Raw genomic sequence first — 27,497 nt, forward strand, 5'->3', positions numbered from 1 at the left:
GGGTCATCTGACAGTGCCTGTTAGGAGAGAGGCCTTCTCTATTCCAGCACATTGATACCGTCTTATTAGAGCTGGATGTCTCTCTGAAGGCAGCTGTATGCCATAATGAATGACTGAAAGACCTTTGAGGTGATCTATCTCTTTATGTCTGGACTCTGTGGGCTGATTTGTGAGGCCCTGCTGCCTTCCCTGCCAGTGAATTATCCTCTGGAAAGCATAAATAACACCAGAGCTGATTTTTTTTTTTTTTTTTTAAAGGAGCTATTATCAGTATTTTGAGAAATGCCTGCTGTAAAAGAGAGAAAAAAAAAAGGAGAAAGAAAGAAAAGAAATGAGAAAGGAAGGAAGGAAGGAAGGAAGGAAGAAAGAAAGAAAGAGAGAAAGAAAGAAAGAGAGAGAGAAAGAAAGAAAGAAAGAAAGAAAGAAAGAAAGAAAGAAAGAAAGAAAGAAAGAAAGAAAGAAAGAAAGAAAGAAAGAAAGGAAGAAAACCAACCTGACGGTAACCTGCAAGTCAGTAAGCAGCACCCTTCCATGGCCTCTGCATCAGCTCCTGCCTCCAGGTTCCTGCCCTGTTTGAGTTTCTGCTCTGAGCTCCTTCGATAATGAACAGTGATGTGTAATTGTAAACTTTGGATAGTAAAGTCCTGAGCCTGGAGCAGAGAAATTTTTACGAAGAAAATGGGTTTCTCGTCATTAAAAATCTGGTATCTGATGATAATATTCAACGTTTTTGAAGCTGTTGAAAGGAATCTGCACAGAGGAGGTGAAACCACTAGGGGTCGTTGTAGTGAGAGATGTAACCATTGCAAAACATGATTATATGAAGGGAAGGAGTTAGTTGACGAAGATCCAGGATTTCCAAGAAGATGAGAAGCTCTTTAGATACTGCACCGTCCCCCAGATTCTGAAATATGGGGTGTTTCACTGGACCCAACATTATGGCTCTGCACGGGATGCTGATAAACTTCCAGATTCTGGCAAGTAGACGCCCCGGCATTCCTTGCATCAGGATCTACACCATTTCCTCTTCCGGTCCAGCAACCAAGTTGTGCTTAGACAGCCTTGGAGCACATTGACAGAAACGACGGTTGTCTGGCTGTGCTCCCAGGCACCCACAAAGGCACTCTGAAACCACATGATTACCCCAAGTGAGAGAGAGGAGTTAACAAACTGTACCATGGCATCCAAGACTATGAGCCGAACAGCACCCAGGTGTACGCAGTGATGGAGAAGGGCAACGCTGTTTTCTTCAATCCTCTGCTCATCCATAGATCTGGTCGAAACAGAACCCAAGGATTCATAAAGCAACTTCCTGCCATTCTGCCAGCTCTGACTGCAAGTATATCAACGTGGAGGGCACCAGTCAAGAAAATGTCGCCAAGGGAGTTGCCGGGCTAGCAGAGAAACAGTATGGAGTCAAGGGAATCATGGACTTTAAGGACACTTGGGTGTTTCGATGCCGACTTGTGAAATGAGAAAAAAAAAAATAAACCTTTGAAACAGCCCTTCAAGAGCGAGGTATGGTGATGAGAGTCTGAGACAGGAGCATAGAGAGTTCGAGTGCAGCCTGGGCTACACAGCAAGATGCTATGCCCCCCTCTTTCCCGCCTAAACAAAATGGAAAGAATTAGCTCCTCATTATAATTCATTTAAAGAGAACATCAAAGCAAGACATCTCAGGAAATCCTTTTTTTTTTTTATTGAGATGTTTCTTATCACCTGTAACGATCAAGACACATGTATTAGGGATGCATGAATTTAATTAATGTGGTGCTATTGCTTTAGTGATGTAAAATATTATTTTAAGAAAAATAACCTGGGGTATAACTAATAAAGGTGACTGTGTATTAAAAAAAAAAAAGAAGAAAAAAAAAAAAGCCTGGAGGTTCCTTCAGGATTGAACCACGGCTGCTGGCTCGTGAGTGGTATCTGCCTTCCTAGAAAACGGGTCTGCAGCTGCTGGGTCGTAGTTGGTGTTTGCCCCAAGCCTGAACTCTGGTGGGGCGGTGCGGAGCTCCGGGGTGGGCAGTAGGACAGACCAGGTTGATGTTGTGAAACTGCCTCCACATCTGGTCTGACAAGGTCTCGAACAGGTGCTCCGCCTCCTCCCGCAGCTGGACAGACTTGGCCCGCATGTTCTGCGCGTGTCTGATGTTGTTGTTGCTGAACTTGGCCCAGGTATCAGGATCGGAGATCGTTTCCTCAAACTTCTCCATGCCACGGAAGAAGTTGATGGAGTCAGGTGTGTTTTTTAGGTTTAAACATCTCTCGTCGATTGACTGTGCACAGCTCTTGTCCTCAATGTCCCGCTCTAGGGCATGCTGAGCATCTCGGTTATTTTGTATCTGGAAATCAATTCGTTTGGCTAATTTTCTCATCTGATCTTGGCAATATCTTAGTAAATCTGCTTCCCGGATAAGGTTTTTCCCCAGGTTGTCATAGACCAGGTCAATCCCGAGCCTTTCCCCTGGATTGTACAGACAGTCCAGAGCCATCTGCAGGGGACTGTCCCCCTCATCAGCCGCGCACTCCAAGCGCCTCCTCAGGATCTTCAGGCTGTTGGATTCCGCCATAAGCATGTCCCGCTCGTGGCACAACCCAGACTTCCAGAAGCGGATGTCCGATAGCCTCTGGCCCAGGTTCCGGGAGGTTCCCTCTTGCATTTGGCGTATCAGCTGGTCCTTATCGTGTATGATCCGTAGGGAGTCGTCTGTCATCCGGCTGGCCCGGAGCCGCGATGCCTCTGCCACACTGATCAGCAGATCATTGGAGCGGTCCCACTCGCGTTGGGTATAGCGATTGGAGAACTGGGAGCGGAGCGAGGGCAGGGTGGTGGGCGGCCGCCGGTCGCCTGCGCAATCCGGACATGTCTGGCTGGGGGCGACCTTGTAGAAGACTCTGGGTCTCCACGCAGAGCGGCACCGGGGCAGGTGAAAGGGTTGGTGGTAGCACTCCTGTACCACAGGGTCCTGCCCAGCAGGGGGCAGCCCCTGGAAGTTACAGTCTTTCTTGGAGCCACAGTAACTGGCTGTCTGAATGGTTCCAAGAAATTCCATCTTTCCCCATCAGCCCCACGCGGGCAAGATTTAGCCCAACCGGCTAGGGCTTCTCAGGTGCTAGGAGCCGCGGGCCCTCTGTGACTCAGTGCTGGTGTCATAAAGCACGGGAAAGGTCTTTGTGTCAATCCAGCAATGATGGGTTTCTAGAACACTAATTTTGTTTCTGTGCACAACCCCAGCCTTAAAAAAAAAAAAAACAAAACCTAAATTTTATATCTTTCCCAACCTCTTTCTTTAAAACACTCTAACATTTCAGCTTTTGCACAGTTTAATAGTTCAAGAAGAAATTGTACCCTTCTTTTATTATGAATAAATAAATGAACTGCACCTGCCTCTTTCCTTGGTTTCCGTAAACATGAAGTTTAAGTCTTTCTCTCTCTTTTTTTTTTTTTTTTTTTTTTTTTTGGGGGCTGGGGACCGAACCAAGGGCCTTGCGCTCGCTAGGCAAGTGCTCTACCGCTGAGCTAAATCCCCAACACCATGAAGTTTAAATCTTAAAAATGACTAAAGTTGCATCCTTTGGGGAACTCCCCCAAAAGGATCAGGCTATTACTATCTGTGTGGACCCACTGAACAGCTCTAATTACATCACTGCAGTAGTGATGTGTGGTTCACGGGATGCATCTGCAAGTATGTAGACTGAAAAAATAATTGACATTAAATTCAATCAGGATACTGGTGCTGCATTGTCTAATCTAGTGGTTACATACAACTAAGTTGGCTAAAGAGAAAAAAAATAGTCCAGCTCCTCACTTGCTCCCGTCATATTCCCAGTGCTCAGTAGCCACATGTGGCTATGACTATTACATTATTATTATTGTTGTTGTTGTTATTATTATTAATATTGTGCAGAGATGGTTACAATCATCAAAGAATGTTTTGGTGTGCCATCTTGCTCTAGACCTAACTGCTCTTAAAGGAGATGTGGGGGATGGGCGCGTTTTTCATTATGTTTTGCTTTGTCAGGGGTATAACCTAAGTCCTTGTACCCTACCACTGAGCGACATGGCCAGCCGAGAAACACGCTAATGGCACCCCCCCCAAAAAAAAGGCATCCTATCAGTCACATATATGGCGTTGAGCCTTCCACGTGGCAACCGAAAGTCAATGGCATTGTTAGGACAAAGGAAGAGTTGGCAGTAACTGGTATAGATCTTAAAAATACCAATCCCCAAATATTATAGGTGAGCCATTTCTGGGCCTCGATTTTTAACGAGCCAACTCAAACTGTGTTCGGGAATTGCAGGACATGTTTTATTATGCTTGGAGATCATATAACAGCCATCGATTAATTTTGGTAGGTAATGGAAGCTTTTGTGTCTGTGTGGGGCAGACGTTAACTTCCCTTAGAGGTGCATATTAAGGTGTTGTGTTACCTTTCCGTTACTGTGCAAACACAAACCTGCCAAAAGCAATTCCAGGAAAGGTGTTTTGTGACTCAGTTTAAGAGTAGAGCCTATCAACGGTGGGCACGATGTGGCAGCAGGAGAGCGAACTTGATGTTCACTTTACTGTGTCCACAGTCAGGAGGCTGAAAGAGGTGGATGCCGGGGCTCTCCGTGCTCCGGAACCTGTTGAGGCTGGAGATATAACTCCACTGGGAGCCAGCTTGCCTTGCCTTGCTGGAATGGAGCTGTAGGTCCCTCCTCAGTGGTCCGTGGGATGGGGCCACCCACCCACATCCAGTATGGGCAGTACGGGTCAATAAAGACTGATCACCATGTGTACATAATGGTAAAAGGACACAGTGCTTAGATTACACTTTCTAATATTCAGAAAGCAAGGGTAGCAAAATCCTCAGTGAGTCTGGGTGATGGAGCTGTGAGGTTTCTGTAGCTCTAAAGATTTGTGTGTTTAAAACACATATCTCCCAATCTGTGAGGCGCTTAACTACGAAATGCTACCCATGTTTACATGGGTCTCCTGCCCTACAATAGCCCATTAAAGGGACTCTTGGTAGCATCAGTCTGAAATCCTTCATATCAATCTCTCACTCACATAAAAGGAAGATATGGTTATATATTCAGTGCAAATGCAGACGAGATAATTACCATAGGGTATGATTAATATCCTGCAATTATTTCAGAAGGAAACCCACAGAAAGAAGATACAGCCCTGAACTGTGGTCTCATAAATATAGACAGCACATTATGTTTTATTATTTTTAGCCTTAGGAAATATTTAGGTATATAAATGCCACATTTATCTAACTCTCATTGAAATGTATTTTGAAGGTTGGGGAGACAGCTCAGTCAGTGAGGTGTTTGCCAAAAAGCATGAGGATCTGAGTTCAGTCCCAGAATACGTAAAGAAGCCTGCCAGAGTGTATGCTGGTATGTGCTTACGGTCCCAACCTCTGGGAGGTAAAGACAGGAGGATCCCCATGGTCCTCCGCCAACTTGGCTTACTGAACTGTCAAGCTCCAGACTCAAGAGATCTTGAAAAGCATAGTGAAGGCTCTGGAGGTTCGATACCTGAAGAGTACCACACACACACACACACACACACACACACACACACACACACACCCATATACACACACACACGTGCATAAACACACATGCACATACACACACACAGGCACACACACACATGCATACAAACACACATCACACACACACATGCATACAGACATACATCACACACACACACACGCACACACACGCATACAAACACATCACACACACGCACAAGCAAAAGGCAAGATTTAAGCCTCCATTTTTGCTATTCTGAAACATATGCAATTCACTCTCCTCGCTTATGTTTCCTCGTGCCCCTAAGAGCGCTCATAAAGAGAAAACAGAATCATTAAGTCGAATTAAGTCTTTATTTTTCAGAAAAGTTCCTAACTAAAGGGCAAAAGTTAGAAGTTCATCTTAACCTTCAACAAAATGAAGGATTTCGATCAATTACAATGTCAGAAAAGATAATTTACAAAGCACTAGTGGTCTCAAGCCAGGAGATGGTAGCACACACCTTTAATTCCCACACTTGGGAGGCAGAGGCAGGCAGATCTCTGAGTTCAAAGCCAGCCTGGTCTACAGAGTTCCAGGAAAGCCAGGGTTACACAGAGAAACCCTGTCTTGAGACAAAGAACAGTAATCTCAGTGGCCAGGCAGAACCTGGCAGTTCGGATGTTTCTTAAGAATACGTAGTTCTCAGCCAGAGCTGTAAAAGAGACCTTGTCTCAAAAACCAAACCAAACAAACAAGAAAGAGTACTCAGCTGTACAGATCTCCCTCCCCTTCCCCCCAGGTTTGGGAACGCTTCCAAGGAAAGAGCAAATTAAAACCAAAAGGCTTTTAACAACCTTGAAGCCATTTGGGATCTGAGCCTACACATGGGATCTATTTTGTATAACCGCATTAGCATTTGTGAGGCAGACTAGTGCTACACTCTGTCTTGAGCTGGACTCACTGGCATTTGTGAGCTCAACGCTGACAATGGAAACACACACGGTGGCTGAGAATTTGTAGAATATCCTCTGCAGTTGGAAAGCCACTTCTTTCAGAAAAACTAGCTTGCTGATTGGTAGGCAAATCATGGCATAAATTAATTTGTGACCAACATAAGGGAGCATGATGAAGCTCCAAAACTGGTTTTATTATTTCTTATAAATATTTATGGCTAGCGAGATGAAGTGCTACATGAACCTAGCAACTTGAGTTCAGTTAATGGAACCCATTTCTATAAAGGTGGAAGGAGAGAACTCATTTCACCTTTGACCCTCACACTTGCACATATTGGCATACACACACATATACACACACATACACACATACACATACACACACATACACACATACACACACATACACACATACACACACATATATACACACATACACACATACACATACATACATGCACACACATACACATATACACACACATACACACACATACACACACACACACACACACACACACACATACACATACACACATACACACACACATACATACACACACACACACATACATACACACATACACACCACACACACATACACCAACATACACCAACATAAACACACATACACACATACACATACATACATATATACACATACACACACATACACACATATATACACACATGCACACACACATACATACACACACATACACACACATACACACATATACACACACCACACACACATACACACACGGGGACGGGGTGGAGAGGGAGAGAGAGGATAATTTAAAAAATGACTACTAATAAACACAAGATTTATGCCGTGAAGTCAGCAGTGGCTCTCAATGAGGCTTCTCATCTGTCACAGTCACCCCTTCATCATTTATAGTTTTAGATATGAAATATCCCCCTGACATATGTTTAAACACCTGAAATACCAGTTTTCACTGATTTGGAAGGCTGGGAACATGCCGCCTAGCTAAGAGAAGTGGGTCTCTGGGAGAGGGCTCTGAAGGTTATGTGTGTCTCTGGTTCCAGTCTAAGCCATCTGCTACCTGTTCTGCCAAGAGGTGAGGAGTCACAGCGTCATGCACCACCACCACGGGCTGGTTCAACGTGATGGTTGTTGCCTCCGAAACTGAACCAAAATAAATCCCTTCGCCCTTCAGTTGCTTCTGTTGGGTATTTCCTAGTAGCAATAAGAAAGTCATCCAGTAGTCATCTGTCAACAATAGGCGTCTTCATGTCCCCATCCTGCCCTCCTTCATCTTTATTTAATCCTGTTTCCATCCACCCTTTTGTCGTTCCCATCCGTTTACTCACTGTGTATGTACTCAACAGATCTGAGCAATACAGGTGTGGCTAAGAAATGAGTTGTGACCGTGTGGAGCTTACATTCTAGTAAGAGAAGAAATAAGAACAGAAAAGATAATACAATGAACAGCAAGAAAATATATATATATACAAATATATATATATAGCGGTAAAACGGGCTGGAGTCACAGGTTAGAAAGGGACTAAGAACCTAATTTAGACTCAGTGGCTGGGCTGGGCTCTCTAGGTGAATGACATTTGACCTATGAGAAGCAGAGTTGGGGAGGATGGCTTTCCCTAGTGTTTACTAACCTTGTAAGTTTCAGAACCTGTGCCTGCGAATCTTGAAGCTGTCTGAGTCTTAGAATGCCCCCCCCTTTTGGAAGAAGGGAATGTTTGAATTCTAAGAGAATAACTCACATTTGGACAAGTCAAATTTTAAATGTACATGATACATTTAAATGATGATGTCCAAACTGCAGATACATGATATGAGGCTGAACCATGGGGTTTAAGGTCAGCTTAGATTCCTACTTGGGAAACGTCAATACCCAGATGTTATTTAAAGCGACTCTAATCGACAAAATCTTCCCCCGTGCAAAATCTAAGGATTTTCTAACATTAGAGGTCAACAAGAAGAGAAGGAAGTCAAGGAGAGCCTCTTAGCCATGAGCTCTACATGGACAGAGAGCTGGTTTCTTTGCCAGGTGAAGTGGAAACTTGAGGGTTCTTTGGGAAGTCGGTTGGATGGTGTTTTGCTTGGGCTGCTTGGTGAAGGGCATTATGCTGACTTACAAGGACAAACCCAATACAACGATGATGTAATTGAACAATGTTATATTTTAGCTTTAAGAGCTTGGGGTTTGGTTGAAGAAGCGGGAGAAAAATCTTTGGCGTTTACTGAAATAATACAGGGTTCTGAAGAAGCCTTCACAGAATTCTTACAGAGGTTGAGTTCAGCTGTGAAGAGAGCCTGAAACCAGACAGTCGTTGATAGAAATATGGGCATTTGAAAATGCACTGAAAGTAAGAGAGCAACCAAACCATTAAAAACACGTGGAGATGAATGGATAAGGGAAACAACTAATACTGGTTCTCAGGAATATAATGTCAACATGATAGAGCAAGTCGTAGCTAGGAATATCAGGAATCAAATGTTTTAATTATGGTGAATTTGGTCATTTCCAAAGAAATTGTAAGGCTAAAAGATTAAGAGCTCAAAATAACAGGTACATTGACTCTAGAGAATGTGATAATATAGGAGAGAACAAGCAGGTTCTGGTGGCTGTGAGCCACACAGGCTTCCAGGGTATCATGTTTGGAAAGGGCAAACATTGGTTACCGGACTGCTGGTCTGAGATACATAAGAGGTGTTACTCTTGCCATCAGTAAAGGAGTCAAAGGGCATGTCTGCTTGATGTCCGCAGCAAACAATACAAGTCACTTTCCTTTGGTCAGTCAGGAGGTACCAAGAGTCAGGAGGTACCAAGCAGGCAAGAAAATCAAAATTAGGCATTTCTGATCTTACGCTTGCTACAGAAGGACATGCAACTTTGGATCTATCTACAGATACCTCTCTTACATTATCCCCAAAAGTTGAATGTTACAAATTAACCACTGGTGTGTATGGTCCCTATGTTCAAGGACAATCGGAATCATCTTTGGAAGAAGTGAATTAACTTCTCAAGGATTTATTGTACATCCATGTATAGTAGATGAGGATAGCAAGGAAGAAATAAAAGTTCTGGGGTATGTGAAAAGGGAGATGCAAATTGATGCAGGGGATAGAACTGCTCAACGGTTGTTTCCTTACATTAAGGACAAGGTTGCTTCAGTAGAATGGACAGGACACTTTTGGGAATACTGGAAAATGTGTGTTCTGGCAAACAATAGTTAATGATCAGGGACCCAAATTAATGGTTGCAAATGAATGGTGTTGACATAGAAGGTTTGGTGGATACAGGAGTTGATGTTAGTATATGTTCCCAAAAGTCTTGGAGTCTAGATTGGCCACTTCAAAAGGTTAACATACAATTTATAGGAATTGGTAAATTATCACGAATAAGACAAAGTCTTCAATGGATTACCTGTGTGGGACCAGAAGGGCAAACAGGGAAGTTGAGAGCTGTGGCTGACATAAACATATAGGGAAGGGATCTTTAACAACAACGGGGTGCTCAAATTAATATTCCTGCAATTCCAGGGACAGCAAATAAGGAAATTAGAGGTGTGATGTGGTCGATGCTCCTGGGGAAGGTATTGATACAGGTGATGGAAGACAATCATAAGCTGTGCCCAAGGTCAAAAACAGGATGTCGCAGGAATCGAGTTTCCAAATTTGTAAATGGGGCCACAGCTGACGTACCAACAGCCTTGCCCCTAAAATGACTTGTACGGCAAGAGCAGTGGCCCATAACAAAAGAAAAATTACAGGCACTTGAACAACTGGCACAAGAGCAGCTGAAGGCTCAACATAAAGAAGGGTTTACCAACCCGTGGAGTTCCCCTGTGTAAAAAGAAATCAGGAAAATGGAGGATGACAAGAGAGGTCCTCAAGATAATTCACCCAGCAGGCCCTTTATAGCCCAGACTTCCTTTACCTCTTTGTTACTGAGATGATGGCCTAGAGTAATAATTGACTTGAAAGATTGCGTCTTCTCAATACCCTTGCATGAGAAAGATAGGGAAAGGTTTTCTTTCTCAGTACCTACTTTGAATAGTCATCCACTAAAGAGATACCACTGGAAGGTACCACAGGGAGTGTTAAATAGTCCAACTTTATGTTGGTATTTTGTGCAACAACCATTAGAAATAATCTGTAAGCGATTCCCAATCTATCATTCATCATTATGTGGATGACAGTCTGTTGGCTGATTCTCATAAAGACGTTTTAGAGAATACATCTAAGGTAACACAAAGAATTCTGCCATGCTGGGGGTTCCAGATTGTTCCAGAAAAAAAATACATAAAGGAGATTCACTTAGTTACTGGGGTTATAAAATCAGTCAACAAAAAAAAATTGACCACAAAAGGTACAGATCCACAGGGGACCAGTAGCAAACTCTTAACGATTTTTGAAATTTAATGGGAGATTTTAACTGAGGCCTACAATTGTGTCAAGTACATATGAATTCAATAATTTGTTTCACACATTACAAGGAGATTCCAATTTAAACAGTCTAAGCTGTCTAACAACTGAAGCAGAAAAAGAGTTAACTCTTGTCGAACAAAGACTGCATGAGGCATATTCAGATAGAATTGATCCTAAACTTGATTGTATTCTGGTCATTTTATCTTCAACTCATTCTCCTACTAGGCTCATTATGCAAAGGGGAGATAGTATTATGGAATGGATCTTCTTACCTCATAAACAAAGTAAATAGTTGAAGGCATATACAGAAAAGATTTCTGAATTAATTATAAAAGATAGAATAAGACTACATCATCTGGCAGGAACAGATCCAGCTGAAATTGGGGCACCTCTTACAAAGGCTGAGATTATGTCATTATGGCTGATTAATGAGGATTGGCAAAAAGCTTGTAGTAATTTCTTAGGAGAAATTAACAATAAATATTCAAAAAGCAAACATATACAGTTTATAAAAAGAGCTAATTAGATTCTTCCACATATAGTAAAAAGAACACCAATCCCAGAGACATCAACATTTTATACTGCAGCAAAGATGGGGATGTCAGGTTATAAGTCAGATATAATAAGCAAGGTGGACAAAAGTCTGTATATATCAGTTCGAAAATTAGAATTGTATGCTAGCTATCCTTATGGTATTATTAGATTATCCCGAATCTCTTGACATCATCACTGATTTTTTATATGCAGAAAGAACTGTTTTCCATAGAGAGACTGTTGAACTTGTACCTGACAACTCAGAATTAACTTTGCTATTTATAGGATTACAACATGTCATCAAAAGTAGAAATTATCCATATGTCACTCATAGTTCATCTCATACAACTTTGCCTGGTCCATTAGCTCAAGGACATGATGAAACTGACCAACTACTAATAGGAAATGTGTTAGAAGCCTCAACTTTTCTGAGAAACATGTTAATGGGAAAGGTTTAAAGAAGAAAAAAAAATTCCATCACTTGGCAACAAGCCAAAGAAACAATAAAAGAATGTACTACAACCAAACTATACAACCAAACTCCTAGGGGTAACCCTAGGGGCACCAAAAGAAATGACATCTGCAGATGGACGTTTTCCATTTTGCAGAATTTGGAAAGCCTACCGTTGACACATTCTCAGGATTTCAATGGACAACTGCTTTAAGATCTGAAAAGGTTGATTGTGCTACTACACATTTGTTGGAAATAATGGCAACTGTGGGGATACCTACACAAATTAAAGCTGACAATGGTCCCACCTATGTCCCCAATAAGATGAAGCAAGATTTGCATATTATACGATTTGCATATTATAATATAAAGCATGCTATTTGCATACCACACACTCCCATGGGAAAGTAGTTATAGTTAAAAGAGACACTTATTATACAAAAAGGGAGATAAAAACCCCTAGGGACAGACTAAATGATGCTTTGTTAACTCAGTTTTCTTAATGTTGGTGAAGAAGGAACAATGGCAGCTGACAGACACTGGGTTATGGAAAAACTAGAGGAACTAGAACAGGACAGGGACACGGCTGTAGTTGTGCTTATGTATCTCCAGGGAATGAAAAATATGGATACCAATAAAACTTATAATTACTGGTATCTCCAAAAAACGCACGCACTTGGACTAGCCCAAGTGATCAATCACAAAAGAGATGGACCATACATAGACTGGACAGAAAATATAGAGACTGGATAAACACAGAGATTGGGCAATAAATGATATAGCTAGATGATACCATTTTTTCCCTTAGGGCCCAACAACAGACAATCCAGAGACTGGGCAATAAATGCTGCAGCTAGTGGGTTTTTGTTTTTTTGTTTTTTGTTTTTTTCAGACTAACCATTTTTTCCTTGGGGCCCCAAAACAGGAATTCTTTGTTCCAATTCATCAGAAAGCAAATATACAAGAAGACCATTGTCCCACTTCCTTAAGTTAGGGCATTGTTGCTTGATGTGTTATGGGTGGTTGGTTGTTTTAATTATTGTATTGTATATTGACAGAAATGTAAGGTTTTTTGTTTAATTAGTCTATATTAACAGATGTACTGGCTGGTTTTGTAGGTCAACTTGACACGAGCCAGAGTTAGGAGCCTCCCTTGAGGAAATGCCTCCATTGACATCCAGCTGTAAGACATTTTCTCAATTAGTGATCAAGGGTAGGGGGGCCCATTGTGGGTACTACCATCCCTGGACTGGTAGTCTTGGGTTCTATAAGAAAAAAAGCCAATATGTAACATCCCTCCATGGCCTCTGTATCAGCTCCTGCTTCCTGACCTGCCTGAGTTCCAGTCCTGACTTCCTTTGGTGATGAACAGCAATGTGGAAGTGTAAGCTGAATAAACCCTTTCCTCCCCAACTAACTTCTTGGTCATGATGTTTGTGCAGAAATAGAAACCCTGACTAAAACAATAGACATTTAAGGTTTTTTGTTTAATTAATGTATATTAATAGAATTTTAAGTTTTTTTCTTTAAATAATGTTTATTCATAGAACTTTACGTTTTGTTTGAATTATTGTATACTGATAGATAATTAGTGTTTGAATTATTGTATATTGATATTTAGGGGTTTTGTTCATTGTATTTTAATAGAAATTTAAGTTTTTTGGTTCAACTATATTGTATATAAGCCAGTTAGAAAATGTGATGGTTCTTATAATTATTTCTGTTGTGTGTAGATTGTTAATGTTAGAGAAAAGGACAATTTTTAAACAGAAAGGGGGATATGAAGTGGAAACTTGAGAGTTCTTTGGAAAGTTGTTTGGATGGTGTTTTGCTGGGGCAAACACTCAAAGGAGTGTTTTCCTGAGGTGGACACAGGTGAAAGACCAAGGCAGACTCACGAAGGAATGTTTTGCTGAAGCAGACGTAGGAGAAAGATGTTCTGCTAAAGCAAGCACGTGAAAGGACTCGCGATGAAGGATTCTTTACTAACGACATTCATGTATTGGTCTGCCTTACACTGCATAGTTGAGCTTCATCTGTCAGGACTCCATAGAGAGAAATGCACCAAAAACTTGTGGTGGTGCGCTGCAGTTTCTTGCTGCTTCGAGGACTTGGGCTGATTGGCAGAGTGATGTCAGCGGAGACAAATGCGCCACTGAGATAGCCCCATGGAGGACACGTGATGTTTGGGTATGAATAGGACTCCAGTGACAGGGGCTGAGCTTGACCTGCTTATAGTGCTAGCTGTGCAATGCTTCCCTTCCCAGAGAGAGGCACAGTCAAGAACTTCTGATGTTCCCTGCTCCCTCCTGCTGATTCAAGCTGAAGCTGAGGTCTGGCTGTCTCTGCTAGGTAGTGCCACAGCTGCTGACTCCTCATTGCTATCCTGACTCTACCAAACTGGACTGCTGGTGTATCTGTGAAGTGTTTGCAAGCAGATCGAGCTGCTGCTGCTGACCTGTGAACTGAACTGCTGGTTTCCAGACAACACAGACTGGAGTTGCTCCAAAGAACCTCTTAAAACAGGTTCACTTCCCCCATATCATTTCTTTTCCACTACCTCTGGTAAGGGAGGTTAAAGCGTTTAAGAACCATCATTAAAAATAGGATTTGAAGAAATAAAAGTTACAGCCAGGCACCACTCAAAGCACTTTGTGGTTTCGAATAAATAAAGAGGGAAAAATAAAGTGTTTTCATTTTCTCTATCCTGTTACACTTTCCTCCTTGACATTTTATACCTGACTTCAACGAGGGTTGCATGAAAAGCTTTTCAACTTTTATTTATAATCACAAAGCTATGCACTTGTAGGAAAATCTTTTATCAGCTATAACATTCATCCTTTTAAAGTTACTTAATAATTTATATCCATAGAGACACAGAGGTGGGAGCTGTGGTAAAAATCTGCTAACCCAGCAAAGTAACTTTGCTTTCTTAACAAAATACCTATTTACAAGCCTGATCTTACAACTAACCTGATAGCTCTTTAGAAATCTTTCTATTTGTATCATTTTACTGAGCTAGTCTACCTTCCTCTTGAGCTCCTCCAAACCCAAGAGAGCTCCTTAGCTCTCCTTCCTAGAATTCTGTTTCACCTGTGTCCTGCCAGTTGCTTCTATGTGGTTTACAAGTCCAAAGAGAGAATCCCTGTCTCTTACCCGGAGTTTCTTTCGGGAAGGCTCTTCCAAGCCAAAAGAGAGAGCATTCAAAGGTCCAATTGCCATAAAAGAAATCTCTAGCTCCTCCCCTATACCTTGGCAGGCTGATCCATGTCACCACCATGGTGGGGGGCTCCAAGCTAAGTGAGTAGGGGCTGAACCATTTCACCTTTATGGTGGGGTCGGCTCAAGGCCACCCAGCCCATTTTGCCTCAGGTCATAGAGCAAATTGGGTCATAGAGCAAAGACCACTAGACCACTCCCAAGCAACTTGCCTTAAAGTAGGCAGGAGGTTTTTACATTTTAGCATGCTTATCTATTGAGACTTGCAGTGGCACGCCAAACTGTATCTATAAGGACACACCTAACCGCATCTGACAAAGGCAGTGTCTATAACCATTGAGTTTTCTATAAACAATAATCAATTATCCTGTAACAATCAGCACAATACAGGAAGGCTAAGTAGGAAACTAAGACCCTCAGAATTTTCCATCCCTGGCCTTAGTCACCAAAGTAATTACTACATCTCTTCTATCTCTTCCAAGATTTTTATAAAAGCATCTTTTATTCTCCTGAATAATTGTCATCTCCGAGGCTTACTGCCATCTGTCAACCTAGACCTAGCCCTGGAAGCTTCTAGCTCCACTAATCTAGGCTGAGAATGTTTTCAGCCTCTGAGTCTTGTGTCTAAATAAGCTCAGTCTTTCTAGTTCTCTCTGAGCAGTGGCTGGCTGGTTCAAGTCAGGTGTGTCACTCAAACACTTCTCCAAGATAACTGATTCAATCTGACTTCTCTCTCAACCTCTGACTTTATTTATTTGCTCTGCTTGGTCTCAAACCAACTCTGGCACTATTTCCTAATTTTCTAGCTTGTTCTTTCTCTGCCCTGCTCTTTAAAACAAACAAACAAACAAACAAACAAACAAACAAACCAGCTGCAAGTTCTTACTTTATATAATCTAATTCTGCAATTTGGTTTCTTTAACTTAGTGCCCCATCTTTGTAGCCCAGGGTGGTAGTGAACTGGATAATCCTCTTGCCTCAGCCTTTCCCGGGATTACAGACTTGTACCACCACTTCTAGTTCATTTCAGAGATATTGCCCCACTACTCTTCCATTGCTTCTACTTATTTTTAGCTTTCTTTTACTACCCTCAAAACATCTTCGTAGATACATCTTTGGATACTGCTGTAAAAATAGTTGGATATTTTCCTGGTTATGGAAGAGCAGAACCTAAGCACATAAGCTTCTCATGTCATCCCTCTTCCTTAAATGTTACACAGCATTTGTAACAGCATTTTTCTCATGTACTACTCAACCATTAGGATTAACTAACCTTTAGAGTCTTCCACTCAGGGCTAAGGCAGATGACCTAGTAGGTAAAAATACTAGCGGAGCAAGCACGAGTACCTAAGTTCAAATCCCCAACAAGCCTGAACCTCTGACCCCAGCTCTGTATGTGAACTGAGACAGAAGGCTTGGTGTCAGTTCTTCAAGCTCAATGAGAAACCTTGTCTCAAGGGAATGCTGTGAAAAATGACAGATCAGGAGAACTGATGTCCTCTGGCCTAACCCCTGTGTACCTCCCTTCCCCCATCCAACCCCCACACACAGTTAGTTTGCCAGTCAATCAAAGGTTGAAAGATTGATATTCTGTTGTCTTATCGTATAACAAGCCTGATTGTTAAACATGCAGGTTGTGAAGTTAGGCTTTTCTAGTTCTTCGATGTCTCTGTTTCTCTCTCCCTGGTCCTAGAAACTGAAATCAGGGTCTTGTCTGTGTTAAGTGAGCGCTCTATCGCTAGGGTACATTCCCAATCTTTGGGTTTTTCTCTTTAAATGTATTCTCTGGCTATGGGGGCTCATTTTGACTCAAAAAGAAAAGAGAAAGCCAGCACACGGATCTTCACGGTTCTAAAAGATTCAAGAGACAGAAAGTCCTCTGATATCTACTACTTGTCTCAATTCTTTACAAACGTGCTTGCCCCGGAATTTTATTTTTAGTGTCCTCCTCTGCTGTAAGAGGGTTTGGAGAACAGTCTTGTAGTGGGAAATTTGAAGCTAAAGGAAAGTTGGTTCTGCGTTCTAAAACGGCCCCCCTCGACTCCAACTTAGACTCCTGTGCACGAAGAAGCTGTAGTTTTGATACAGAAGAGGGACAAGTCAGAACACCCTTGGACCGCTCGGATCCGAACCAACAGAAACCCTAGTTAGCTTCCCCGGACCTAAGCGACAGACTTTCTCTCTTAGTCCAGAGGTGGGCACGCCCGGCCACGCCCACCGGAAATGACGCACTGACCGGCTACTTCTTCTTCCGCAGTCCGCCGGCGGCACAGTCCAGGCCTGCTCCGGGGGTGCATCGGCTTCGCCAGCGGCAGAGGGATTCTGGGTAACGACCGTGGCCGGCGGGGCGGCTGGCTCCGCCCAGCAGGTTCCACTCACGCCAGGGCCGTTAGCGGTGGCGGTTGTCGGGCCCGGACCAGTGGGACATGGAGCAGCCGTGGCCGCCACCGGGCCCCTGGAGCTTCCCGAGGACTGGCGGGGAGACCGAGGAAGAGAGTGACTTAGACGTGTCCCCCTCTTCTTCCCACTACTCTCCGGTACCGGACGGCGGCGCCCAGGTAACAGCGGCCTGCGTTCTGCTGGGGACGGGGGATGGGAAATGTCTGCGGGCATCGCGGGGGACTGATGCCAAGCCACAGCCCTGGCAGCATCTTCCACGAGAAAGGAGGTGGCCACGCGCGCATTCCCGACCTCCACGTCCACGCACACTTGTCCTTTTACCTGGGCTGGTTGCCCCTCACCTTTGCAGGAGGTTCCTCCTCCTCCTCTCTCGTGTCAGCGTGGAGCTTTGCGGGCAGCTCAGCCTACATAACATTGACCCTTTGTCCTCTTGTGCGTGCTTTCATCCGAGCCTTTATTACAAGCTCCAGCTACTTTGTGCACAGTTGATAGGAACAGAGAGTGATTGTACTTCTATAATAGTACACCGAGTCCTGACATAAACATCTCACGTGCTCTTTCCCACGCTGATATCTCAGCAAATTCTGTAAGCCTCGCCTTCGACGCTGGCACACACCTCCGTTTCTATCATTGGTCCCTTACTGTATTCATAGTTTCATTCCGCGTCAGTCTCCAGTGAAAACGTACAGCCACAGAATTGGCTTTTCTTTCAGACTTCCACCCGAAGTTCTGACATTACGTGTGTTTTTCAACCCAGCTGTCCTGCATCAGAAACTGTCAAGTGTGATATCTCACTTAGGCTTTTATGGCTGACTTCTCACCTGGGTGTGTTGTGAACTAGATTTCAAAAGCACATACTAAACCCTAATCTTTTCAATGAAATTGATAGTAGATGGCTGATTCCTAGGCGTTTTTGCAAAAATGTAATGACAGCTTTTATAACAGCTTTTCTTAAAGATGACCGGTTTAAATCGTCTGCCGGCAAGTGTAGGTTAATTCTGCCAACCAGCTGAGTTGATTGGGCTCACACACAAGTGTGCTGTTTCATAGCCACAGACTATAGTCATCCCACTAGTCATCGGGAAAGTAAGGCAGAATGAGAGTTGATGGGTCAGTAGTCATCCACTAATTACAGAGCTCTAGTGTCATCAGTGTAAACATAGTATTACAGAGGGAGAAAACAAAAATTAGTTGCTGTCCGTTTGGTCAGTCAAGGGAAAACTGTCTCAATTTCAGTGCATTGTGGTTGATGCAAAAAGAAGTAATCCAAGAAACCCGGTATCTTGAAACTAATTATTTTACCTGCGCATTTGTTTAGGTGATGGGGGTTAAAGAGGCTTTTATTGCCTTCATTAAAGGAGATATCCCAGGGTTATCTAGTTAGATAGTGGCAGAGTCCCCACTAGAACTCATGACCCCCAGTCCAGTGCTTTTTCCAGCCTACCTCTGCAGTGCCTATCTACAGAAACGCTGTACAATTTTATTTGAATGAGAAGGCCTTTAAATGGTGATAAAATTTGCAAAGTCATTACTTCTAAGAACATATAATTATTACAAGCCTAGTTATATCTCTTGCTAGCTTTAGGACTTAAATTTGGGGGTTAGAATATTTAAAAAGAATAAAATGTTTAATCAATTAACAGGCTTTTAAAATCCATCTTAAATTACTGGCTCGCAATTTGTACCAAATATGAGAGAGGGAGGTTTCTCAGTATAACAAATGATGTGTGAAAAAGCAAGCCAGAATCTAAGAACTTAAAAAAAGTTTGCATCTTTTTAATTAAATTTTCATACAATATAGTTGCATCTTGTTTTCCACTCTCCCAACTCCTCCCAGATCCTCCCCACCTCTCTACCCACCCTACTTTACATTCTCCTTCTCTCTTTTAAAACAAACTACCCAAATGAAATCAAAACAAGCAAAAGGCTAGTAAGACTAAATAAATAAAATTTGTAAATGCTAAAATGGAACAAAAATCTACAAAAAACAAAACAAAAACCCACAGAGTCCATTCTGTATTGGCCAACTACTGCTCGGCATAGTACGGCCCATTCTGTAATATGGGTGCCCATACTTAGTGGCTCCCCTTTCTAGCAGGTACCAGTTGCAAACTCTTTGTTGGTTAGGAGTGGGGCCCCTGTCTATTCTGTCCTCTCAGTGCTGGGACCCTGTCTGGCTGCTTTGAGAACTCTTGATGTAAAGTTGCTCCAGTAGACTTTAACAATAAGTCTCTTTGCAGAGTTTTTGTTCATTAAAATTATGTCCTTTTAAACTTTCAAATGATCACAGATTAAAGTAAGACTTGCTACAGGCTCAGAATTCGACTCAGCATAGAGTGTGCCTAAGTAACATGGGTTCACTTCTCTGTGTTGCTTCTTTTTCATAAAGACCCGATGTTAAACTTCGTCATCTCCATGCATGTTGGATAGTATGACTAAACGGTATGTGATAGTCTATGGAGAATAGTTTAACTATAAATAATTCTGATAGTTGGTTTGATTTGAGAAATATTTGCTTTTGTATAATTAGAAAGGGCAAGATCCTGTACCCCACTTTTAATAATTACCTTTATTGGTACAACTTTGTTTTTTGCAAATTAAGTTTTACAGTTTTATTTTTCTCCCTTTTCTGGCTTATTTTTCCCTTGAGATAAAAGTTTCTCTGTGTAGTCTGACTATCCTGAAACTTACTCTGTAGACCAGGCTGACCTCTAACTCACAGACATCTGCATGCCTCTGCATCCCAAGTACTGGGATTAAAGGTGTGTAACACCATTGATAATTTTTCTTTTTAAAAAACATTTTATTAATGTGTATGAGAGTTTTGCTTGTGTGCATGTGTGTGCATCCCATGTATTCCTGATGCCTGCCAAGGTCAAAAGAGGACTTTGGATGTCCTGGAGTTACAGACAATTGTGAGTCCCATATGGGTGCTGGAAATGGAGCCCAGGTCCTCTACAAGAGTAACAAGAGATCTCAACCATTGAGCCAACTCTCCAACCTCATAATTTTTCTAGTGTACCAAGAAGTAAAAATAAATGTTTTACTTGTTGTTTAGAGACATGGCAATATCTGGGCTACAAACCCAGATAACGACTAAATAAGGAAACAGGATAGCGAGTGTCCACAGCCAGCCAGTAGAAGTCTTGAATGCGCCAGAAAACTCAGATTTACTGCCTATGTCAGAACAGTTTGTTCAAGAAGTAAAGATTACTTTATTAATCTGACAGTTACTAAATTCTAACTCCTTTCCAAGCCTGGAATCAGGGAGAAAATAAGTATATACTAATGTTAAAAATACACCAGTATAGCAATGTGCATACCTTGGGTTTGAAGAGAATGAATAAAGGGTTAGGGATTTAGCTCAGTGGTAGAGCGCTTACCTAGCAAGCACAAGGCCCTGGGTTCGGTCCTCAGCTCCGAAAAAAAAAAAAAAAAATTAGAAGAGAATGAATAAGAAAAAGCCTACGGATTGGGCAGGAGTTGGATAGAGGACAGAGTGTTGTCAGTGAAAGGGAGAATAGGGTCCTGAGGGTGGGAAGAAAGCCAGTAAGTAAAACTGACTGGACGTAAGGAGTCCATGCTTTGTAATTATAGACTCCAGGAAAGCATGACTGTACTCTTCTTTTTGAAGGATCACTCAAGTAGAGAACGGCTAATGAAGACCAAAATATAGGATTCTATTTACACAGTTGAGATGTAACTATATAAAGGCTTGAACAGATACAGCTCTGGGAACAGATTAAGAGCAGTGATTCTTAGTAAATAGTGTGAAGTTGTACATTTAATTTAACCAAGAAATCCTTAAAAAAAAAAAAAAAAAAAAAGCCCTCAACTTTTGTTGAGCAACCATTGAGTTTACATGGGTAGTTATGAAAATATTAAGAGTAATTTAGTAGAGCAGAATCATCAGTTGGCAATTCTCAGTTTAACTGTCACTGTTTTGATTAGGATTGAGGTAAGGTATGCCTGTGTGGTAATTATTTAAATAGCATTTTTATTAAGAGCTCTCATCCCAGATTGTGATGACACAAAGAAACCAGAAGCCACTAAATGGTTGCTTTGCAGTGGAGGATGCCCACTACAGGACGTCTTGCAGGTTAAAGCTCTGAAGGTCTGGTTCTCAGGATGAGGAGCCATGACCGATGAACTTGAGGGAAGCTTTGCTTTGCTTCCTCTGGTGACGGATTCTGGAGCCTAGGCATCTGATGTTTGTTGTGGGCCAGCTCTGCAAGTCACTGCCGGTTGCCAGCCTTGGTGGTGTTAGTTGTCAGGGGAGGGGCCCGGATGAACAAAGCAGCTCAGAGTCAAAGTGATGGGCGTAAACTGCAGCTGTAGACGAAGAGTGCAGATGTGCTGTGTACCCAGAACGGCTTTCAGAGACCCTTTGAGTTGGAAACAGCACGCTGTGTCCTTGCTGCTGCCTTGCTCCCTTACTGACACAGTCGTCGTTACGTTCACCCCTTACTCACGCAGTCCTTGTTACTTTTTATTCAGATGTATAGCCACGGGATTGAGCTGGCGTGCCAAAAGCAGAAAGAGTTTGTGAAGAGCTCTGTGGCCTGCAAATGGAATCTAGCTGAAGCCCAGCAGAAACTTGGCAGTTTAGCACTGCATAACTCTGAGTCCTTGGATCAGGAACATGCCAAAGCGCAGACCGCAGTGTCAGAGCTGAGGCAGCGGGAAGAAGAATGGCGACAGAAAGAGGAGGCTCTGGTCCAAAGAGAGAGGATGTGTCTCTGGAACGTGGATGCCATTAGCAAGGATGTTTTTAATAAGGTATGGCCTTTGACACCGCAAAGAAAGCAAAAAGAGGGCTGGGTACATGGCTTAGGGGTACAGTGTGCAAGAGGCCCAGGGCTCTATCCCCAGCACTGCAGATGAACAGGAAGGAGGAAAACCAGACGCACCTGTGAGTAACTGTCGCAGAGCACCAGAATCCTGCCAAACAGCCAGCACCTCCAAGCCTTGCCTCCAAGCGTGGAGGGTGGCTGGGAAGAGGGAGGCAGGCAGGAAGACCGAAGCTCAAACGGTGAGGTGTAGCATGGGCCTGTGTGCTCAACCTGAGGTGTGAGGACTTCCTGATGTTGTCGGCTTCCTGTTGATTTTGTAACACAGGACTTTGTAAATAAAGCCCTTCAGTTTACCAGCGTGAGTTTAGTAAACTCAGGTAATAGTCTGTTTTTTAATTTAAATTTTATTATACTGGATTACATAAAGCCATTTTCATGCAAGTATACAGTTTACTTTGAAATGTCCAGCCCCTCTGCCCTTCCATTCTCCCTTTTCCCACCTATTCTCTTCCTGTTAGTTGCCTTTGTGCCCCTAGATAGTGTCACATGTTTCTATATTGTCTGTTCTTAGTGACTTTGTGCATCTATAGAAATATGATTGTGTCCAGGTGCAAATCACTTTGTTTTTTGGTTCTTTTTTTTCGGAGCTGGGGACCGAACCCAGGGCCTTGCGCTTCCTAGGCAAGCGCTCTACCACTGAGCTAAATCCCCAACCCCGCAAATCACTTTTTTGAAAATCATAATCTCATTCTTTTTTGTGGCTACAAAATTGTGTGTGTGTGTGTGTGTGTGTGTGTGTGTGTGTGTGTGTAGTGGTATATATTTAATCTGACTTTATTCATTCAGCTGTTGGGCATCCATATTAGCCCCATAGCTAATAAAATAATGTCGCAGCAAATTATTCCGATGTGTGAGCATCCCTGATATGTCAACTGGCAGTCTTTCAGGTAAATACCCGAGTAGTATAAATAGCTGGGCCATATGGTGGGTCTATTTTTAGTTTCTCGAGAAACCCACATACTGACATCCATAGTAGCTGGGCTCTCTTGCGTTCCGTTAGTGTGTAAGTGTGCCCTTTGTCTGCACCCTTGAGCATTTGTTATTTGTTTTCATACTGACTACTATTCTGATTGTGGTAACATAGAATCTCAATGCAGTTTTGATTTGCATTTCTTAGGTGGCTGGTATCAGACATTTTCCCATATACTTTTGGCCGTTTGTATTTAATTTTTGAGGGTTGTCTGCACACTCCATTAGCATCCATTATTGAATGGATTGTTTGATTTCTCATTATTTAGTATTTTGATTCTTTGTGTCCTATAGTAAAGATATCAGGGTAAGCGAGGTGGTTCAGCAGGTAACGATGCTTGCCACCGCGCCTGAGGACCCACATGGTGAAGGAGAGCTGCTTGGGTATTGTCTTCTGACCACCACACACACTACGGCATGTTCACACTCTACGGCATGTTCACAGAGAATGGGAGAGAGCGCTCGAGAGCTGCACTCACATGCGCATACACATTTGTACTTATGCAAACTAAATGAATAAATAAATAAAAGTTTAATCTTAAAATAGGTATGAGACATCTGAGGTACAGCTGACAGATTTTTATCTCATTTTGTAGGCAGTCTCTTTGTTTTTGCTATGTAGAGACTTTGTATAGTCTCTTCGGTTAATGGCTAGTGTCATTTTTTGAGTGACTGGAGTTCTGTTCAGCGTCCTTGCCTATGCTGTCATCTTGAAGTGTTTTCTGTACTTTGTCCTTTAGTGATATCAGAGTGTCTGGTCTCACATTAAGGTCTTTGAGGCATTTGAATGAGAGATAAAGATCTCGATTCGTCTATGTGTGGCTATCTAGTTTGGCCACTACCACTTGAAGAAGCTGCCTTTTCTCTGATAATTTATTGTTGATATCTCTGTCAGCTGTGACTCTCAAATTCTCATTCACAATTGAATTGGCGTCACGCACAGTGATGCTTCTAGTGTTTTCTTTTAGCTCAGCTTGTGTAGGCTATCTGTGGTGTTTTGTGTTTCTATTTGAATTTTTTTCTTCCTGGTTTCTAGAAGAAACACATTGGGATTTTGATGGAGATCACATTGGATCTATAATTGGTTTTGGTATCATAGCCATTTTCACAATATTAGCTCTTGTCCATCAACAGTGGAGATCTTTCTATTTCCTATTCTTTCTTTCCTCAGTGTTTTAGGGTTTTTACTATAGATGTTTTCACGTCCTTGCTAGAATTAGGTTTATTCCAAAGTCTTTTGTTTTTGTCTGTCTTTAAGGCAAATCATGAATGTGATTTTTTTTGTATTTATTTCTCAGCATGTTATTAGTTTATAAGCTACTCATAGAGATCTGTCCATCTGCCTCTGCTTCCCTCCCAAAAGACATGTGACACTGTGCCCAGGGATACATGCCTGAATCTTGTAAAATATACACCAGATTCCATCACTCCATACCAAACATACCAGAAGTGAAGTACTTTGTTAACTTTGTGTGTGTGTGTGTTTCTTCCACATTGAATAATATGTTCAATATTCAATCTATCACAAACTTTGCCTGCACCTCTGCTTTTTAATGCTTCTACTATTGCACGTGTACATTTGTGGCTAGGGCAGCATTGATCTAGGTAAAAAGTATAAGGCACTTTTATTTTGAAATACAAGCTGGCAGGGAGCTACTTTATTTATTTCATTTCTGGCAGTGATAATGTCAGAGAATACTCTGGAAAACTGTTGTGTTAGTTTTGCTGGTTAGATGAGACACTTCTTGGTTTGTTTTGTGACTTATTTATTAACACGTGCAAATTCTTCCTTACTAGAAGTTTGTATTTAGTTTTAAGGAGAATTAAACTAGCCTCCCAAGAAAACTTTTTTTTTAGAAATGCAATCAGGTGTATTTTTTGTTGTATCTCTTCTTGAAGAATTTATAATAAATCTCTGACTCTTATGTGCTTGGATTGCTTAGTTTGCTTCTATCAAGAACTCAAAGATTAGGCCACAGTTGCAAGTATTTGTTGGTAATGAACAATGCAGACATAAATTACACATGCAAAGAATCTTTCTATTCCTGTCTTTGATAGGGTAATCAGGTTAATAAAAAGATTCATTCAGATGTTTTTCTGTGTGATCTCTAGATAAATTTGTATTTTTAAATAAAACTAATTAAACTACCAAATGAGAACGTTTAAATTGTTAGTGATGAGTTTAGCAGATTAATTTCCTGATGTATAGTGCTATGCCATATTCTTATAGCATCTTGTCTATAGGAAAGATTGCTAAGCATTCATTATTTGAAGGGACTTAATATTGATTTTTGTCACTAAATTTTTCCAGAGTTTTATTAATCAAGATAAAAGAAAAACAGAAGATGAAGATAAATCACAATCATTTATGCAGAAATATGAGCAAAAAATCAGACATTTTGGTAAGTCCACTACTTAAGTTTCCTTCTTTATCGTGTTAGGTATCATTGGTATGTGTGTAATAATGAATCTGTGAAGCCCCAAAACTCCATGTGCCAACCTCACTTCTTCTGTGCTTCTGGTAGTGTCGCCAGGTCTGTTTCTGACCTTTTTGTGTCAGGTTGTGAAGAGAATCAGTTTGTTAATGCCACTCTTTATAATGGTATCACTTCTTTGTATTTCTTGACTGTCCAGGGATTTTCTTTTTGATATTTTTTTAAACATTAAAAGTCTAAGTATCTGTCTCATGTGCAGTGGTCATGAGAGGTCAGGTGCACATGTGTGGAGGTCAGGGCACAGCTTGCTGGAGCTCTTTCTAGGGATCGAGCGTCTGTCATCAGGCTTGGTATCGGGTGCCTTAACCACCAAGTCATTGCTCCAGCTCCGAGTCTCATTTTCCATTTTTGCAGGTTTGCATGCGATGCTAGGTAATTCGTAGTTCCTTGACATGTTGCTCGGATAATAGAACAGAAATTATACACAAAGATGTAAAGCTACATCTTCATTTGTATGTGTTTGTGCCTGTAAAAGTATATGCCACATGTATAGAGGCCCATGGAGACCACAAGATGGTGTCAGATCCCCTGCAGCTGGGGTTCTGGGTGGTTGTAAGCCACCCAGTGTGGGTGCTGGGATCTGAACTCAGGCTCTAGGAAAGCAGAAAGCACACCTGATGGCTACACCACGTCTCCAGTCCCGGAGCTGCTGTTTGTATTGGGTGAGGAGGGTGAACTTGACTGAGTGAAGGATTCCCAGAGGAGGTAATGTCTGAGCTGGTTTAGGAGGGGCAGATTTTCAGGATTTTCCATAAAGATGAGGCAACAGCATGAGAAATGCAGAGTCAGAAAATATATGCACGGTGTATCTGAGACTTAAGCAATGAGATAGTGGGGTTGAAAATGCTTCTTGGAAGTGCGAGGAGTTGAGGTTCACACCGTTTCTTATTCAAGTATTGTGTGAATGGGTGACATGGTTCTTGTTTATGCTTTGTTAATCGGTGGCATGTTGAAATCTTTTCCATCTGTGCTCCCTCAGAGAATTTCAGCTTCAAGGAGAAATTGCACATTTAACTCAAGAATAGTATCCAAAGAAAGTTGGGCATGTTGACACATGCTTGGAATCCCAGCATTGAAGAGGCTGAGGCTGGGGGATGACAAGTTCAGGGTTAGCTGGACTATGAGCCTCTGTCACAAATAGCCAAACCAAAACAAAGACTATTGCCGGAAACACACGTTCACATTTCTACATATATAATTGTGTTGTCTCATATATAGAAATAAAAGCAGTAAGCAGCCCTCTTTTGGGTAGATATTAAAGTCTTTAAACCAGGAAGGACAGAAGGGATAGGAACAGTAATTTGCAAATGAGTCCTGTGTTGTCAGTTGCCATTCCTGCCTAGGCCTTGCCACCAAGGCCCCTGTGCTCTGTGGGGAAATGATGTGCCTGCCATCCGTCCGTCTGCTGGTGCTTCTTTCTAGGTACACATGACATTTGATAGAAGAGTGGCACTAGTGCTACTGTGTTTTGGGTTTGGTTTGTTGTTGTTTTTTTTTTTTTTGCCCACCTGGCATTCTGTATGCCAGTTGTTTTGGAGCCGTCCCCCTAGTAAGTGAGAATAGAGATAGTACCTGTAGTACCTTCTTTCGTTGTAGAATGAGCACTCCCGTTAAGTGGCAATTCTGTGTGGGAAGACATTCCAACTTCACAAGATGTTATAATCCACCTTGACACCAGGACTTTTCTCACG

At 42.1% G+C, this 27,497-nt stretch overlaps 2 protein-coding genes and 1 pseudogene across 2 annotated transcripts in view; 2 read left to right on the forward strand and 1 right to left on the reverse strand.

Moving 5' to 3' along the window:
- Positions 1-629: 629 nt before the first annotated feature.
- On the forward strand, positions 630-1,490 carry LOC116893048 (annotated as a pseudogene).
- A 250-nt stretch (positions 1,491-1,740) lies between these two features.
- LOC116893759 (tektin-5-like) lies at positions 1,741-3,202 on the reverse strand. Its single transcript, XM_032895462.1, has one exon. It carries the CDS (start codon positions 3,054-3,056, stop codon positions 1,938-1,940), a length of 1,119 nt encoding a protein of 372 aa, XP_032751353.1. The 5' UTR covers positions 3,057-3,202; the 3' UTR covers positions 1,741-1,937.
- A 14,125-nt stretch (positions 3,203-17,327) lies between these two features.
- The window catches only part of Cdc37l1 (cell division cycle 37 like 1), a 28,867-nt gene continuing 18,697 nt past the window's right edge, over positions 17,328-27,497 (forward strand). The window contains exons 1-3 of the mRNA XM_032891775.1: positions 17,328-17,647; positions 21,987-22,268; positions 25,623-25,713. Of these exons, the coding sequence (XP_032747666.1) occupies positions 17,516-17,647; positions 21,987-22,268; positions 25,623-25,713 (505 nt within the window). The 5' untranslated portion in view covers positions 17,328-17,515. The remainder of the gene's footprint in view (positions 17,648-21,986; positions 22,269-25,622; positions 25,714-27,497) is intronic.

The sequence above is a fragment of the Rattus rattus genome, chromosome 2 (assembly GCF_011064425.1).
Source record: "Rattus rattus isolate New Zealand chromosome 2, Rrattus_CSIRO_v1, whole genome shotgun sequence".
Classification (NCBI taxonomy): domain Eukaryota; kingdom Metazoa; phylum Chordata; class Mammalia; order Rodentia; family Muridae; genus Rattus; species Rattus rattus.